General features: G+C 36.7%; 1 protein-coding gene across 1 annotated transcript in view; it reads right to left on the bottom strand.

Moving 5' to 3' along the window:
* EIF4G3 (eukaryotic translation initiation factor 4 gamma 3) overlaps window positions 1-14,582 on the bottom strand; it is a 90,870-nt gene that overhangs the window by 60,347 nt on the left and 15,941 nt on the right. The window contains exon 7 of the mRNA XM_024749784.1: window positions 6,120-6,317. Within this exon, the coding sequence (XP_024605552.1) occupies window positions 6,120-6,317 (198 nt within the window). The remainder of the gene's footprint in view (window positions 1-6,119; window positions 6,318-14,582) is intronic.

Genomic DNA, 14,582 nt, shown 5'->3' with positions numbered 1-14,582 from the left:
TTCTTCTTGTAATTAGCTTTACTATGACTAGTTGTAAAAGCTTTCCTTTATTTTCACCCTTAAAAAAAAAAATCATGCTTGGGGTTTGTAGGAAATCATTTGATTTTACCATCTTTTACCCTCTCTGTAATTTTCCTTTCTTGGGGGTCTCTGTGCTTCAATCTGGATTCTATAGACTTATCTTCTAGTTCATAATTCTTTTCTTCATCTGTGTCTCATATGCTGTTAAATCTATCCATTGAGTTCTTAATTTTATTGTAATATTCAGTTTTGGACTTTCTATTTGGTCCTTTTTATACTTCCTCATTCTCTATTGAAATTTTCAATCTATCTTTATCACCTTGAACATAAGCATATTCATTTACCGTCTGTGCCTGATAAAGCCAGTATCTGGGTCCCAATGTAGGGCATTTGCTTGTTGTTGGTTCTCATTCATACTGTCTTTTTTCCTTGTGTGTCTAATTGTTTTTAATTGGGTGCTGGACAGTTTATTTGAAAAGCTGTTCATATAAATAATTTGAAGACTAGTATGATAGTCTCTAAAAAGAATTTTTGATTGCTTATTGCAGGTACCTAGGGGGCACGAACACTGAAATCACCATAATCCAAATTCAAGGATTGAGATGATTTGATGTTGAACTACAGTTCCTGTGAGAGTGGGTGAATTTCTTTCTTTCGTTCTTTCTTTTTTTATATTTTTTGGCCACATTGGGTCTTTGTTGCTGCGTGAGGGCTTTCCCTAGTTGCGGCGAGCAGGAGCTACTCTACATTGCAGTGCATGGGCTTCTGATTGTGGTGGCTTCTCTTGTTGTGGACCATAGGCTCTAGGCACACGGGCTTCAGTAGTTGTGGCGCACAGGCTCTAGAGCGCAGGCTCAGTAGTTGTGGTGCACAGGTTTAGCTGCTCCGTGGCATGTGGGATCCTCCTAGACCAGGGATCGAACTCGTGTGCCCTGCATTTGCATGCAGATTCTTAACCACTGCGCCACCAGGGAAGTCCCGAGAGTGGGTGAATTTCTGATTCACCCTTGTTCCAAACATTCAGTCCTTTGGGATCCCAACCAAAAGTATAGGAGGATTTACTAGAGCCTCTTCTGCTACTCCTTTTGGTGGGCCTTCATCCAACTTTTGTGCCCGTAACCCAATGAAAGTCTATGAAAAAGAAGTTGTTCAAGACTTTTGTTTTTTTTTCCGGCGGTACGCGGGCCTCTCACTGTTGTGGCCTCTCCCGTCGCGGAGCACAGGCTCCGGACGCGCAGGCTCAGCAGCCATGGCTCACGGGCCCAGCCGCTCCGCGGCACGTGGGATCCTCCCGGACCGGGGCACGAACCCGCGTCCCCTGCATCAACAGGTGGACGCTCAACCACTGCGCCACCAGGGAAGTCCCTGTTCAAGACTTTTAATTGCCTCTTCTAGGGGTAAGTTTTACCGAATGTCTCACTTTTCTTCTGACTTCTACCTTTTCTAGGATCTTAGAAATTCTTTACTGTCTTTTAGCTCTCTGATACATTGAAGATTTTTTAAAATATTGTGACCAGCTTTTCTAATTGTTATCCATGGAAAGGTGCTCTGAATCACCTAACCAGCCAATACCAGAAGCCACAACAGTTTACCTTAATCCTACTTCCTTCTTTCTCTTACCTTGAATTTGGTGTTTATTTCCAATTTGTATAATTGTATTATATATATTTAATAAATAATAATTTTATTTTGCATATTAAAAACTTTATTAGATGGTGTCATACTATTAATTCGGTAATAACGTTTTTCAGGTTGATCTATGCTGATACACTTAGCATTACATCATTATTTTTTTTTTAATTTATATATTTTCGGCTGCATTGGGTCCTCGTGGCCGCGCAGGCTTTCTCTAGTTGCGGCGAGCAGGGGCTACTCTTCATTGCGGTGCGTGGACTTCTCATTGAGGTGGCTTCTCTTGTTGCGGAGCATGGGCTCTAGGAGTGTGGGCTTCAGTAGTTGTGGCTCGAGGGCTCTAGAGTGCAGGTTCAGTAGTTGTGGCACATGGGCTTAGTTGCTCTGCGGCATGTGGGATCTTCCCGCAACAGGGATCAAACTCGTGTCCCCTGTGTTGGCAGGCGGCTTCTTAACCAGTGCGCCACCAGGGAAGCCCCTACATCATTAATTTTCATTTTTATTTTTTTGGCTGCTCCATGTGGCTTGCAGGATCTTAGTTCCCTAAGCAGGAACTGAACCCGGGCCACAGCAGTGAAAGTGCCAAGTCCTAACCACTGGACCGCCAGAGAATTCCTACATCATTAATTTTAACTACTGTGTGTATGTATTACTATTCAAATCCACTGACCAAATAAATTGTGGTATATTCTTATTGTCTTCTTTAGGCTTTTTACAGTTGTTTCCTATTGTTCACTATTAAAATCAATACATAAATAAACATTCTAATATATGATTCCTAGTGCACAACTGGGAATTTCTCTGGGGTATATACCAAGAAGTGAAATTACTGGGATATAGTATATGAACATCTTCACTGTTGTTACCCAATTACTCTCCAAAGTGATTATATTCTCTTTCTCGACACTTCAAGATGGTTTCTTTTTTCTTACTCTCATGGATGTGACTTGCATAGAACCGTATTTTATCTTGTCATTTCCCTAATAATGAATAACACTGAGTATCTTAAGTTTATGAGCCAATGGATTTTCATTTCTATGAATTGTCCATTTTTTAATTGGGCTGTTTTTTTTCTTACTGATTTGCTTTTTTTCCCTCCTCAATTCTGGATTCTAATATTTTGGTAGCTATATGTATTCCAAATAGATTCTCCCAGGCTGTGGCTTTATCTTTTTTATTTACAGCATCATTTGCTGCACCAAGGGTTATAAATTTTAACAAATTTGATATTTTTCTCCTTTATAGATTATTCATTTTGATTCTTGCTGAAGAAATTTTTCCCTACTCAAAGTTCATAAAGATAGTCTCCTTATTTTTCTCCTAAAAGATTAGCTTTTCATATTTAGATTTTCATTATTCTTATGGTTGTTTGATTTTTGTATTTGGTTTGTATTAGAAATCTATGACTATTCCCACTGCCACCCTTAAGTAAAATAAATCACCCTTAAATAAAATAAAATAAATCTCAAAAGTAAGTTAGCTATGGTGTTAGAAGTTAGGACAGTGGTCACCTTTAAGGAAAAAAAAAAGGTATAATTACACTTACTGACCAGGGTGGTAGGTGTGTTCACTTTGCTGATCTACAATGAGCCATAAACTAACGATTTGTACATTTTTCTGTGTACATGTTGTAGTGGTGTACTAAAGCTGGTTCACCCTAGTTCATGAGGGCCAATTGTTAAACAGGAATTTGTGAGTCAAGTGTCAAACTGTTGGCAGCTTAAAATTAACCATTAAGAGAGTACTTACATCATTAATTTAACAAAAACTAAAATGAGCAACTTTTCTTTTCCCAAACTGCATGTATTTCTGTTATACTGCAATAAAAAAAGTTTAAAAACATATATATCCTTTGGTATATGACATAACTTTGGGGGAACTTATGCTAAAGAAGTAAAAGCTCCAGCATGTAAGAATAAATATACTTAGTTGTTTATTGCAGTGCTGCTTCCAGTTACAAAAAAACCTCCAAAACAAAAAAGTAGAAACAACATGGGGTGGGGGTGGGGGGGCAGGGGCAGAAGAGAGGAAAATGAATGGAAAAATTTTATGTGTGTGTGTGTGTGTGTGTGTGTGTGTGTGAGTGTGTGTGTAATGCGAAATATGCAACTACTAAAAAGGTATGAGTAAAATCTATCTGGAATGACCTAGCGGAATGCCCAAAACATACTAAGTGGAAAAAAAAGCAAAATACAAAAACCATGATTTAATTCAATTAAAGAGAAAATTTTAAATATCCTCTTTATACATATGTATATATTTTTATATGATTTTATGAATATAAAGAAAATTGTGGAAGGGTACAACCAAATCGTTCACGTTGCTCGCCTTGGAAAGAAAGGAAGCTTAACTGGCTGAGACTGCAAGTGAGGAGTATTTACCTTTCTCTGTGTTTATCCCTATTTTGTTTGACTTATTCCAATAGGTGGTTGTTTTGTAATCTAAAAAAATCCAATAGTTAAAAAAATCTTATTATAAGAGGGTATATCATAACAAAAGTCCCATAAATGGTTGGCTTATCTGTGAATTCTTCCCATTCCAAAATAACTTGTATTATGCCCAGGCCTTTTCAAGGGTTATTTTCAGCAAGAGTATTCTTCTTTTAAAAAAAATTAACAACCCTTCATTGCTTGTAGCATTAAGTTCAAAAATTGGTAAAGAGCACAAAAGTATGAACCAGAAGATCTGGGATCTAGTCCTAGTTCTAATTTCTGACTACATGATGTCATGGCTGTCACAATGAAAATGAGAGGCATGAGCTGAAGAATCAGTTTGCTTTCAGATAACTGTGTATGTTAGAAGGCAATATGGCAAGTGATGGAGTTAAATAATCCTAGATTTGAGCTCTAGCACTGCCACTTACTAGGTATGTGACCTTGGGCAAGTTATTTACCCTTTTTTAAGGCCAGTTTCTTATTCAATAAAGTGGGGCTAATAACACTGACCTTTCAGGGTTATAAAAACTGTTAAAATGACAAATGTAAACCACCTACCCATAGTGCAACCTAATAGGCGCTAAATAGATGGTTTCTGCTATTATAATCATCCCCATTCTACATCTAGCACTTTAAGATCTTCACAATCTTTTCCACCATCAATTTAGTTTTGAATCATTTAGGGCTTACGACACGCCAAATACTGAGCTAGGACATTAACATATGCAATCTCATTTATTTTAATTAATTTTATCAATATAATAACCTTAAATTGTATGAATTAATCTTATTTTATGGATTAAAAAATGAGGCTTAAAGAAGTTATGTAACTATTCTGAGGTTATAAAGTCAGCAGATGGCAGAGTTGGAATTCAAATTTAAATTTTAAACTTAAAATTTTAAGCCTAGAACTATGATACTCCAAAGTCAGTGGTTGGAATCATTATGCCATGCTTGTTGCCTTAGACTTGAGCCTGCATGGAATACGTTCTTCCTTCTCTATACTTGTACCCACCCCCCACTCCCTTCCGTCCAGGCTGAACTCAAACTCTACTTGCTTCAGAAAAGTTTGTCATTCTCCCACGAATATAGTGATTTCTTTTTCCTTCAACTTGATTTTTCAGGCTAAACCACCCATTCAGACATCAACACACTGTAATATCACAAAATACCTTATAAGTGATTTTTTTCGTGCTAATGTTGTTTTTTCCAATATGGATTTTTAGTACCTTAAAGACAGAAAATGTACCTTTTCCAAGTCCCAACACGACTTACCTACCTTTGACACAGGTACTCAAAAATACTGGTATAAAATGATGGAATTCTGAATTTTCATAGTGAGGCACAATGATAATAAGTTGTGATACTTAAGAAAAAACTCAAATGTTAAAGGACACACATTTCTGATACAAGTACCTTGGTAACAGTAACAGGCAGAGAAAACACAGATGGTACATGGCAGTTTTATGACTGCAGAATAGAGGACAGTGAACACTAACCAGAAGCTCTTTGGTCTCCCATTCTTTCTTGCCCTAGATTTGACAGGCTGTGGACAATGTAAAGAGAAAGAAATCTAATAGTTTCTAAGATAGTATCATCAGTTTGAAACCTTTATGACCACAACTACCCTATCACTTTTTACCAAGGCTAGACTTAGAATCAACATGTTTTTCAATTTTGAATCTAAATGTAAATGTAAGCATTTGCTTTATTTCTATAAGATGACACGCCAGGAAAAACTGGTTGCCCATGACAAAAATTTCACAGTAGAAATTTAAACCTTACTTGATCTTCCTCACATTGCATGGGACCATATCATGCCTATTTCAGTCTCATCTCCATATTCCCTCCAGACGTGAGTAGATATTTTAAAAAAGCATGATTATTTTTATACAATGAGGCTATTATATAAAGTACTAAAAATATATTCTCCCCTTTACTCTGCCCCATTAACACTCTGGGAAGAATGTGTAGTGAGGGGAGAATATACCTCTTGGAGATTTCTGGTTTTACTCCTTCCTCTCTTCTTACCGTTACTAGACATCGACACATGTTTGCGTAAGCCACAGAGAAACTGGGTTCGTCAATAGCCTTCTCAAAGACCAGGTCAATGACTCCTTTCAGCCGCTCCTCTGTGTCAACAGTAAGTCCTGACACTTGCTTCATCAGTTGATTGAACATCTGTGGTGTCAATTTATTTAAGATACTTCGAACTTTTCTAAAAAGTTCCTAGAAGGACCACAAAAAAGAAAAGAATATTATATTAACTGTGACAATATGATGCTTTCTATAAGGATTAATATTTTGTTTATAATTTATAAGTGTGATTTCCTAAATTATTAACAAAGATTGTGAACTAGTCATAGAAATAATTAAATCCATCTATTTTAACATCTAGTAAAAATTTACACCACCTCTTTTTCACTACAGATGAGAATTCAAGGAACTAGGTATGTTTTCCACTTCACTGGTGGGACTATAATTTGGTACATTTCCAAGGGCAATTTGGCAATGTGTACTGAAACTCTTAAAACTGTGAAGTGCCCTTTAAACCAGCAATTATACTTTCAGAAATTTATTCATATTTAAGGATAGGTTAAAAAAAGGTTTTAGCCATCATAACTTCCATCAACAACCCTTTACAGCAAAAACTTAAATGTCTTAAAATAGGAACTTGTCTACATTATGGTATAATACAAATCATGGTATAAAATAGTAGGCAGGAGTCTTTTAAAATGATGTTATAGAAACCCTCATCAAATCAGAAATAGAAGTGAACTTCCTTAACTAGAAAAAGGCTATGGACAGCCCTACTTAATGGTGAAAGAATGAGTGCTTTCCCCCTAAGATTGGGAGCAAGGCAAAAATATCTGTTCCCACCATTCCTATTCAAAATCTTACTGGAGGTCCTACTCAGTGGAATAATGCAAAGAAAAAGAACTACAGCCCATACGGATCGTAAAGGAAGAGATAAAACTCCCTATTCACAAATGATATGATTGTCTCCACAGAAAATCATAAGGCATCTATAAAAAGAGACACTAGAATTAATAAGTGAGTCTAGCAGATTTGTAGAACACAAGTCAATACATAGAACTCAATTTTATTTTTATGTATTAGCAACAAACAACTAGAAATTACATTTTTTAAAAGTACAATCTATAACAGCACCAAAACCATGAAGTACTTAGATAAGAATTATCAAAATATTCATAGGAGTTGTGCGATGAAACGTACAAGTCACTGATGAAAGAAATCAAGGAGGACTGAAATAAATAGAGATCTATATCATGTTCATGTATTGTAAGACTCATTATTGTTAAGTTGCCAGTTTTCTCCGAAGAGACCTACAGATTTAACACAACTGAAATAAAAATCCCAGTAGGGTTTTTTTTTGGGGGGTGGGGCTGGAGGGGCGGGAGAGTAGAAATCAAGAAGCTGATTCTACAATTTAAATGGAAAAACAAAAAACTAGAGTAGCTTAACAATTTTGAAAAATAACAAAATGTGGAAGACTCCTACAACCTAATTTCAACATTTACTATATACATGAAGCTACTATGCATAGACAGTGTGATACTGGCCAGAGGACAGACACAACAGATCACTGGAACAGAATGAAAAGCCTAGAAACAGATTCATACATATGTGATGAATTGATTTTCAACAAAGGTACAAAGGAAATTCAACAGAGAAAGGATAGTCTTTTCAACAAATGGTGCTGGAACAACTGAATATCCATAAACAAACAAAAAAAAAAGAATCTTGATTCACACCTTGCATGTAACACAAAAATTAACTAAAACTGGATCACAGACCAAAATGTGAAACCCAAAACTAAAAACTTCTAGAACAGAACACAGGACAAAGCTTTCTATTCTTACATGCAAAGATTTTTTAGGTAAGACAGCAAAAGCACAATGTATGAATGAAAACACAGATAAATTGAGCATCATCGAAGTTAAAAACTTCTACTTGGCAAAAGACACTATTAAGAGAATGAAAAGACAAACCACAGACTGGGAGAAAATTTCTGCAAAATATACATTTGATAAAGGATTTATATCCAGAGTAAAAAAAAAATTCTCAAAACTCAATGATAAGACAGCACCAACCAACGAAACAGGCCAAAAGATATAAACAAAATTTCACCAAAGAAGATACACAAATGGCAAAGAAGCACATGAAAAGATGTGCTTATTCAACATATTTGTCATTTGAGAAATGCAGATTAAAACTACAATGAGATATTATCACACATCCATTAGAATGGTTAAAATTTACAGAGCAGAAAATAGTAAGTGCTGATGAAGACTGAATTACTGAAACTCTCATGCCTTGCCAGTAACATCCTGGAAAAGAGTTTGGTATTTTCTAATAAACTTAAACCTATGTTTAGCATACAACTCACTGATCCCATAGCTAGGAATCTACCCCAAAGAAACAAAAACATATGTTCACACAAATCCTATATGTGAATGTTCATAGCAATTTTATTCATCACTGCTAAAACCTGGAAACTGTTTACCCTGTGAATGGATCCAGTAATAAAAAAGAATAACCTAATAATACACGTAATATTATGAGTGAATATCAAATGTATATGCTGAGTAAAAGAAGCTTTATTCAGAATGATTCCATTTAAACTTTTTTTTTTTTTTTTTTGCGGTACGTGGGCCTCTCACTGTTGTGGCCTCTCCCGTTGCGGAGCACAGGCTCTGGACACACAGGCTCAGCGGCCAGGGCTCACAGGTCCAGCCACTCCACGGCATGTGGGATCTTCCCGGACCGGGGCACGAACCCGTGTCCCCTGCATCGGCAGGTGGACTCTCAACCACTGCGCCACCAGGGAAGCACCAGAATGATTCCATTTAAATGACGTTCTGGAAAAGGCAACATTATAGGGACAAACACATGGCTGACTGCCAGAGGTGGGCATGGGCGTGAGAGGATGAATACAAAGCAGTACATGAAAATTTCAGGGGGCTGATGGAAATGTTCTGTATCTTGATTGTGGTGGTAGTTATATGACTGTGTGTGTGTGTCAACAATTATAAGACTATACACAAAAAAGTAAATTTTACTAAATGTAAATGACACCTCAGTAAAAATATGAAGTTGTAAAAATCTATGAAATCATGATATAATAACCTGAAAAGGCCTATAAAATGTTTTGTTTGATCCCGATCCCTATATAATTTATATCTGAATACAAGGATTTTTAGTATATGTACCCCTATGTCAACAGTTTTCTCTAGGCAGAAGATAGTAAATACATTAAAAAAAAATTATACTATCAACTTTTTAAGCAATGAGTCAGTATCACTTTTATAAAGAAAAAAAATTTTTTCAAGTTTATTAGAGACAGGGGAGTCACTGCACTTCTCTAAATTGCCTGTATCAACTGAGACAGTATCATTTAGGTCTAAAACTTTAATCTGTGCTTTACATAAAAACAAAATAAAATAAAAACAAAACTCAACCTTCAGATCTTCAAATATATCAGAAGATAATTTAAGCTTATAAAAACAGGATAATAATAAGGTCGTTTATTGAAGTAACGTACAGCAAGTGACTACAGTTCATAATACTCTGTTGCGGGACTTCCTCGGTGACAAAGTGCCTAAGAATCCACCTGTCAATGCAGGGGACATGGGGTCGATTCCTGGTCCGGGAAGATCCCACATGCCACGAAGCAATACGCCTGTGCGCCACAACTACTGAGCCCACGTGCCACAACTACTGAAGCCTGCAGCCTAGAGCCCATGCTCTGCAACAAGAGAAGCCACCACAATGAGAAGCCTGTGCACCGCAATGAAGAGCAGCCACCGTATGCTGCAACCACAGAAAGCTCTCACACAGCAGTGAAGACCCATCACAGCCAAAAATAAATAAATAAATAACTTAATTAAAAAAAAAAAATACTGTGTTGCAAATATCCTATGATATGGCTTATATGTGGAATCTGAAAAAAAAAAGGGTACAAATGAACTTATTTACAAAACAGAAACAGAGTCACAGATGTAGAAAACAAATTTATGGTTATCAGGGGGGTAAGGCCTATAAAATGTTTTGTTTGATCCCGATCCCTATATAATTTATATCTGAATACAAGGATTTTTAGTATATGTACCCCTATGTCAACAGTTTTCTCTAGGCAGAAGATAGTAAATACATTTAAAAAAAATTATACTATCAACTTTTTAAGCAATGAGTCAGTATCACTTTTATAAAGAAAAAAAATTTTTTCAAGTTTATTAGAGACAGGGGAGTCACTGCACTTCTCTAAATTGCCTGTATCAACTGAGACAGTATCATTTAGGTCTAAAACTTTAATCTGTGCTTTACATAAAAACAAAATAAAATAAAAACAAAACAACCTTCAGATCCTCAAATATATCAGAAGATAATTTAAGCTTATAAAAACAGGATAATAATAAGGTCGTTTATTGAAGTAACGTACAGCAAGTGACTACAGTTCATAATACTCTGTTGCGGGACTTCCTCGGTGACAAAGTGCCTAAGAATCCACCTGTCAATGCAGGGGACATGGGGTCGATTCCTGGTCCGGGAAGATCCCACATGCCACGAAGCAACTACACCTGTGCGCCACAACTACTGAGCCCACGTGCCACAACTACTGAAGCCTGCAGCCTAGAGCCCATGCTCTGCAACAAGAGAAGCCACCACAATGAGAAGCCTGTGCACCGCAATGAAGAGCAGCCACCGTATGCTGCAACCACAGAAAGCTCTCACACAGCAGTGAAGACCCATCACAGCCATAAATAAATAAATAAATAACTTAATTTAAAAAAAAAAATACTGTGTTGCAAATATCCTATGATATGGCTTATATGTGGAATCTGAAAAAAAAAAGGGTACAAATGAACTTATTTACAAAACAGAAACAGAGTCACAGATGTAGAAAACAAATTTATGGTTATCAGGGGGGAAGGGGAGGGAGGGATAAATGGGGAGATTGGGATTAACATATACACAGTATTATATATAAAACAGATAACTAATAAGGAACTACTGTACAGCACAGGGAACTCTACTTAATACTTTGTAATGACCTATATGGAAAAAGAATCTAAAAAAGAGTGGATATACATATAACCGATTCACTTTGCTGTACACCTGAAACTAACACAACATTGTAAATCACCTATACTCCAATAAAAATTAAAAAAACAATACTGTGTTGCATATTTGAAAAGTTCTTATCAGAAGAAAAAAATTTTGTAATTCTGCATGTTAATTAGACTAATTGTGGTGATCATTTTGCAATATTTATACAAATACTGAATCATTATGTTGTACACCTGAAACTAATGTAATGTTCTATTACATTACATTAGTCTATGTCAATTTATACCTCAATTTAAAAAAAGAATGAGGGCTTCCCTGGTGGCGCAGTGGTTGAGAGTCCGCCTGCCGATGCAGGCGACACAGGTACGTGCCCCGGCCTGGGAAGATCCCACGTGCCGCGGAGCGGCTGGGCCCATGAGCCATGGCCGCTGAGCCTGCGCTCCGCAACGGGAGAGGCCACAACAGTGAGAGGCCCGCATACCGGGGAAAAAAAAAAAAGGAAATCTCCAGCATCAAAAAAATGACTGAAAATCATTTATTCATTATAACTGAATATCTATCTGATGCTCCCAAAATTCTGTATTAAGTACAAATGAAGCATATGGCACAGTAATCAAAACCATTAAAATATAGCTGCAAAGACAAGAAAGTTACAAGAGAAATGATAGAGCAAAGCACGAAATTGATTAGAAGCCAGAGAAGTGAGTCATTTAGGTACAAGAGAGGTCAGAGGCAATGGGTTAGTCAGGAAATACCTTTAGAAGGAAATGAGAATAGGGCCAGATTATGAAGGGCAGAAAAAGCTGGCTAAATGAAAAAAAGGGGAAGAAGACATTTTAGGAAGGGGAAAATATTTTAGGAAGGAATTGTTATTGAGGCTCTTCTATTTCAGGGATAGAAAACAACAAGGAAAGATCAGAGGACTAGGGACTTCCCTGGTGGTGCAGTGGTTAAGACTCTGTGCTCCTAATGCAGGGGCCCCAGGTTCCATCCCTGGTCAGGGAACTAGATCCCACATGCATGCTGCAACTAAGAGTTTGCATGCCACAACTAAGGAGCCCAACTGCTACAACTAAGACCCAGCGCAACCAAATAAATAATAAGTAAATAAATATTTAAAAAAACCCCAAACAGATCAGAGGACTAGTGTGCACTAGTTGGGAGAGAAAATGATAGGACTTAAATGACAGATTAAAAGCTAGAGTGAAGAGATAAAAATCAGCCTCTCAGGTAGATGAGTCAGGCAGCAGCAGTGGGAATACTGTATCAAGAGAAGAAAGATGAAGCAGGGAACCCCAGCAGTGGAACCACAACAGAAGTGTATGTATGTGGAAGTAGTCTAGACACGTCATTAGCAATGATTTTCTAGAAATGTTTCAAGGAAAAGATTAAATCTTACGATACAGGAAAAATAAGGTCATTGGTGGTCATTCATAATGTTGTTATAAATACAGTGGTAGGAACAAAAGTCAGGGTGAATGAGTTTTCTGGAAGTGGAGGCAACAATAAAACTGTTGTTTTGACAAAAGGGAAGAAATAGAATAACAGGTAGCAGGAGCAACAGGTCAACATGGGGTATACCTGTGCAGAGGAGAAGAATAAAAACACAAAAAAGAGAGGGAATGAAGCAAAGATGTTCTGTATTAAGAAGAAAAAGTGTCAAGAAAAAGGAGGTTGCACTGGCCCTGAAAAAGAAGTCTATTAATACTGCACTGTATTTGCTTTATCTATTCACTAAAGAAAACTTAGCTAATTAATGACATCTCGAAGTCAGTATAATTATTCTTCTGTTTCTGAAATTAATAATGGAGAGAACTTGGTCAGAATAGCCATCACTAAAAAGTCTACAAATAACAAATGCTAGAGAGGGTGTAGAGGAAAGGGAACCCCCCTACACTGTTGGTGGGAATGTAAACTGGTGCAGCCAGTATGGAAAACAGTATGGATGTTCCTTAAAAAACTAAAAATAGAATAGCCTTATGATCCAGCAATTCCACTCCTGGGCATATATCCAGATAAAACTATAATTGGAAAAGATACATGCACCCCCAATGTTCATAGCAGCATTATTTACAATAGCCAAGATACGGAAACAACCTAAATGTCCATCGACAGATGAATGGATAAAGATGTGAGATATATATATATATATAAAATGGAATACTACTCAACCATAAGAAAGAATGAAATAATGCCATTTGCAGCAACATGGATGGACCTAGAGATTATCATACTAAGTGAAGTAAGTCAGAAAGACAAATACCATATGATATCACTTATATGATGTAAAATCTAAAATATGACACAAATGCACTTATCTACAAAACAGAAACAGACTCACAGACACAGAAAACAAATTTATGGTTACCAAAGGGGAAAGGGGGTGGGGGAGGGATAAATCAGAGTTTGAAATTAGCAGATACACACTACTACATATAAAATAGATAAACCACAAGGTCCTACTGTATAGCACAGGGAACTATATTCAATATCCTATAATAAACCATAATGCAAAAGAATATGAAAAAGAATACATGTATGATACACACACACACACACACACACACACACACACACACATATATCTGAGTCATTCTGCTATATACTAGAAACCAACACAACATTGTAATCAACTATACTTCAATAAAAAATTTAAAAAAAATCATGGGGAGGATTCTGTTACAGAGTAAAGAGGCAAATTACAAGTCACAACAAACAGACTATTCAGTAACTACAACACTGTGAGTAACAATCTCTTAAAGCTTCAGTGTCTTCTAGGAAGAAGAAAAAAGAGACAATATCTATTCCTTCCTTCATAGGTGTTGTAAGAATCTAATGAAATACGGCACTAATACAAGTGCCTTAAATACTAAAACAAGATCTTTTCATCTTCAATGACAAAGATTTAGCAGGGATTTTAACTATCTTTGCAAACCTTTTAGGTCCCTATTCATTAAGTAATTCTCAGAGGGACTGGAGGGAGGGATGAAGGAGATGCTTTAAAAAAAAAAAAAAAGTTGAGTTACATTGAGAAGAAATGGAGGAAAGATTAGGTACTTGATTTTAGTGAATCTGGAGAAGGATGTACGTAGGGACAAATGTCTGGGGCAATTACTAGAAAGATGAACAAAGGCAAGCAGCCAATTAAGGTTGGACAACATGGCTTTGTGTTGGATCAGTTCATCTTGGTCCTGACTTTGTATGAACAACTTTGCTGGTTAGCATACTGTTTAACAAGTATTTATTGAGTATCTACTATGTATGGGGCTCTGTGTGTGCTCAATCAAAATCGGGATTTGTAAGGCACATCTCTTTCCCAGGAACATTATCACACTAAGTACGTAACTGGGCTCCAGGAACCTGCCAAGTCCTTTATACTGCTTCATTTAATCTTCACAATGC

Source organism: Neophocaena asiaeorientalis, unplaced genomic scaffold (genome assembly GCF_003031525.2).
Source record: "Neophocaena asiaeorientalis asiaeorientalis breed wild unplaced genomic scaffold, Neophocaena_asiaeorientalis_V1.1 scaffold275, whole genome shotgun sequence".
In the NCBI taxonomy this organism is placed as follows: domain Eukaryota; kingdom Metazoa; phylum Chordata; class Mammalia; order Artiodactyla; family Phocoenidae; genus Neophocaena; species Neophocaena asiaeorientalis.
The sequence above is the reverse complement of the archived record's forward strand: the minus strand, read 5'-3'. Positions and strand labels throughout refer to the sequence as shown.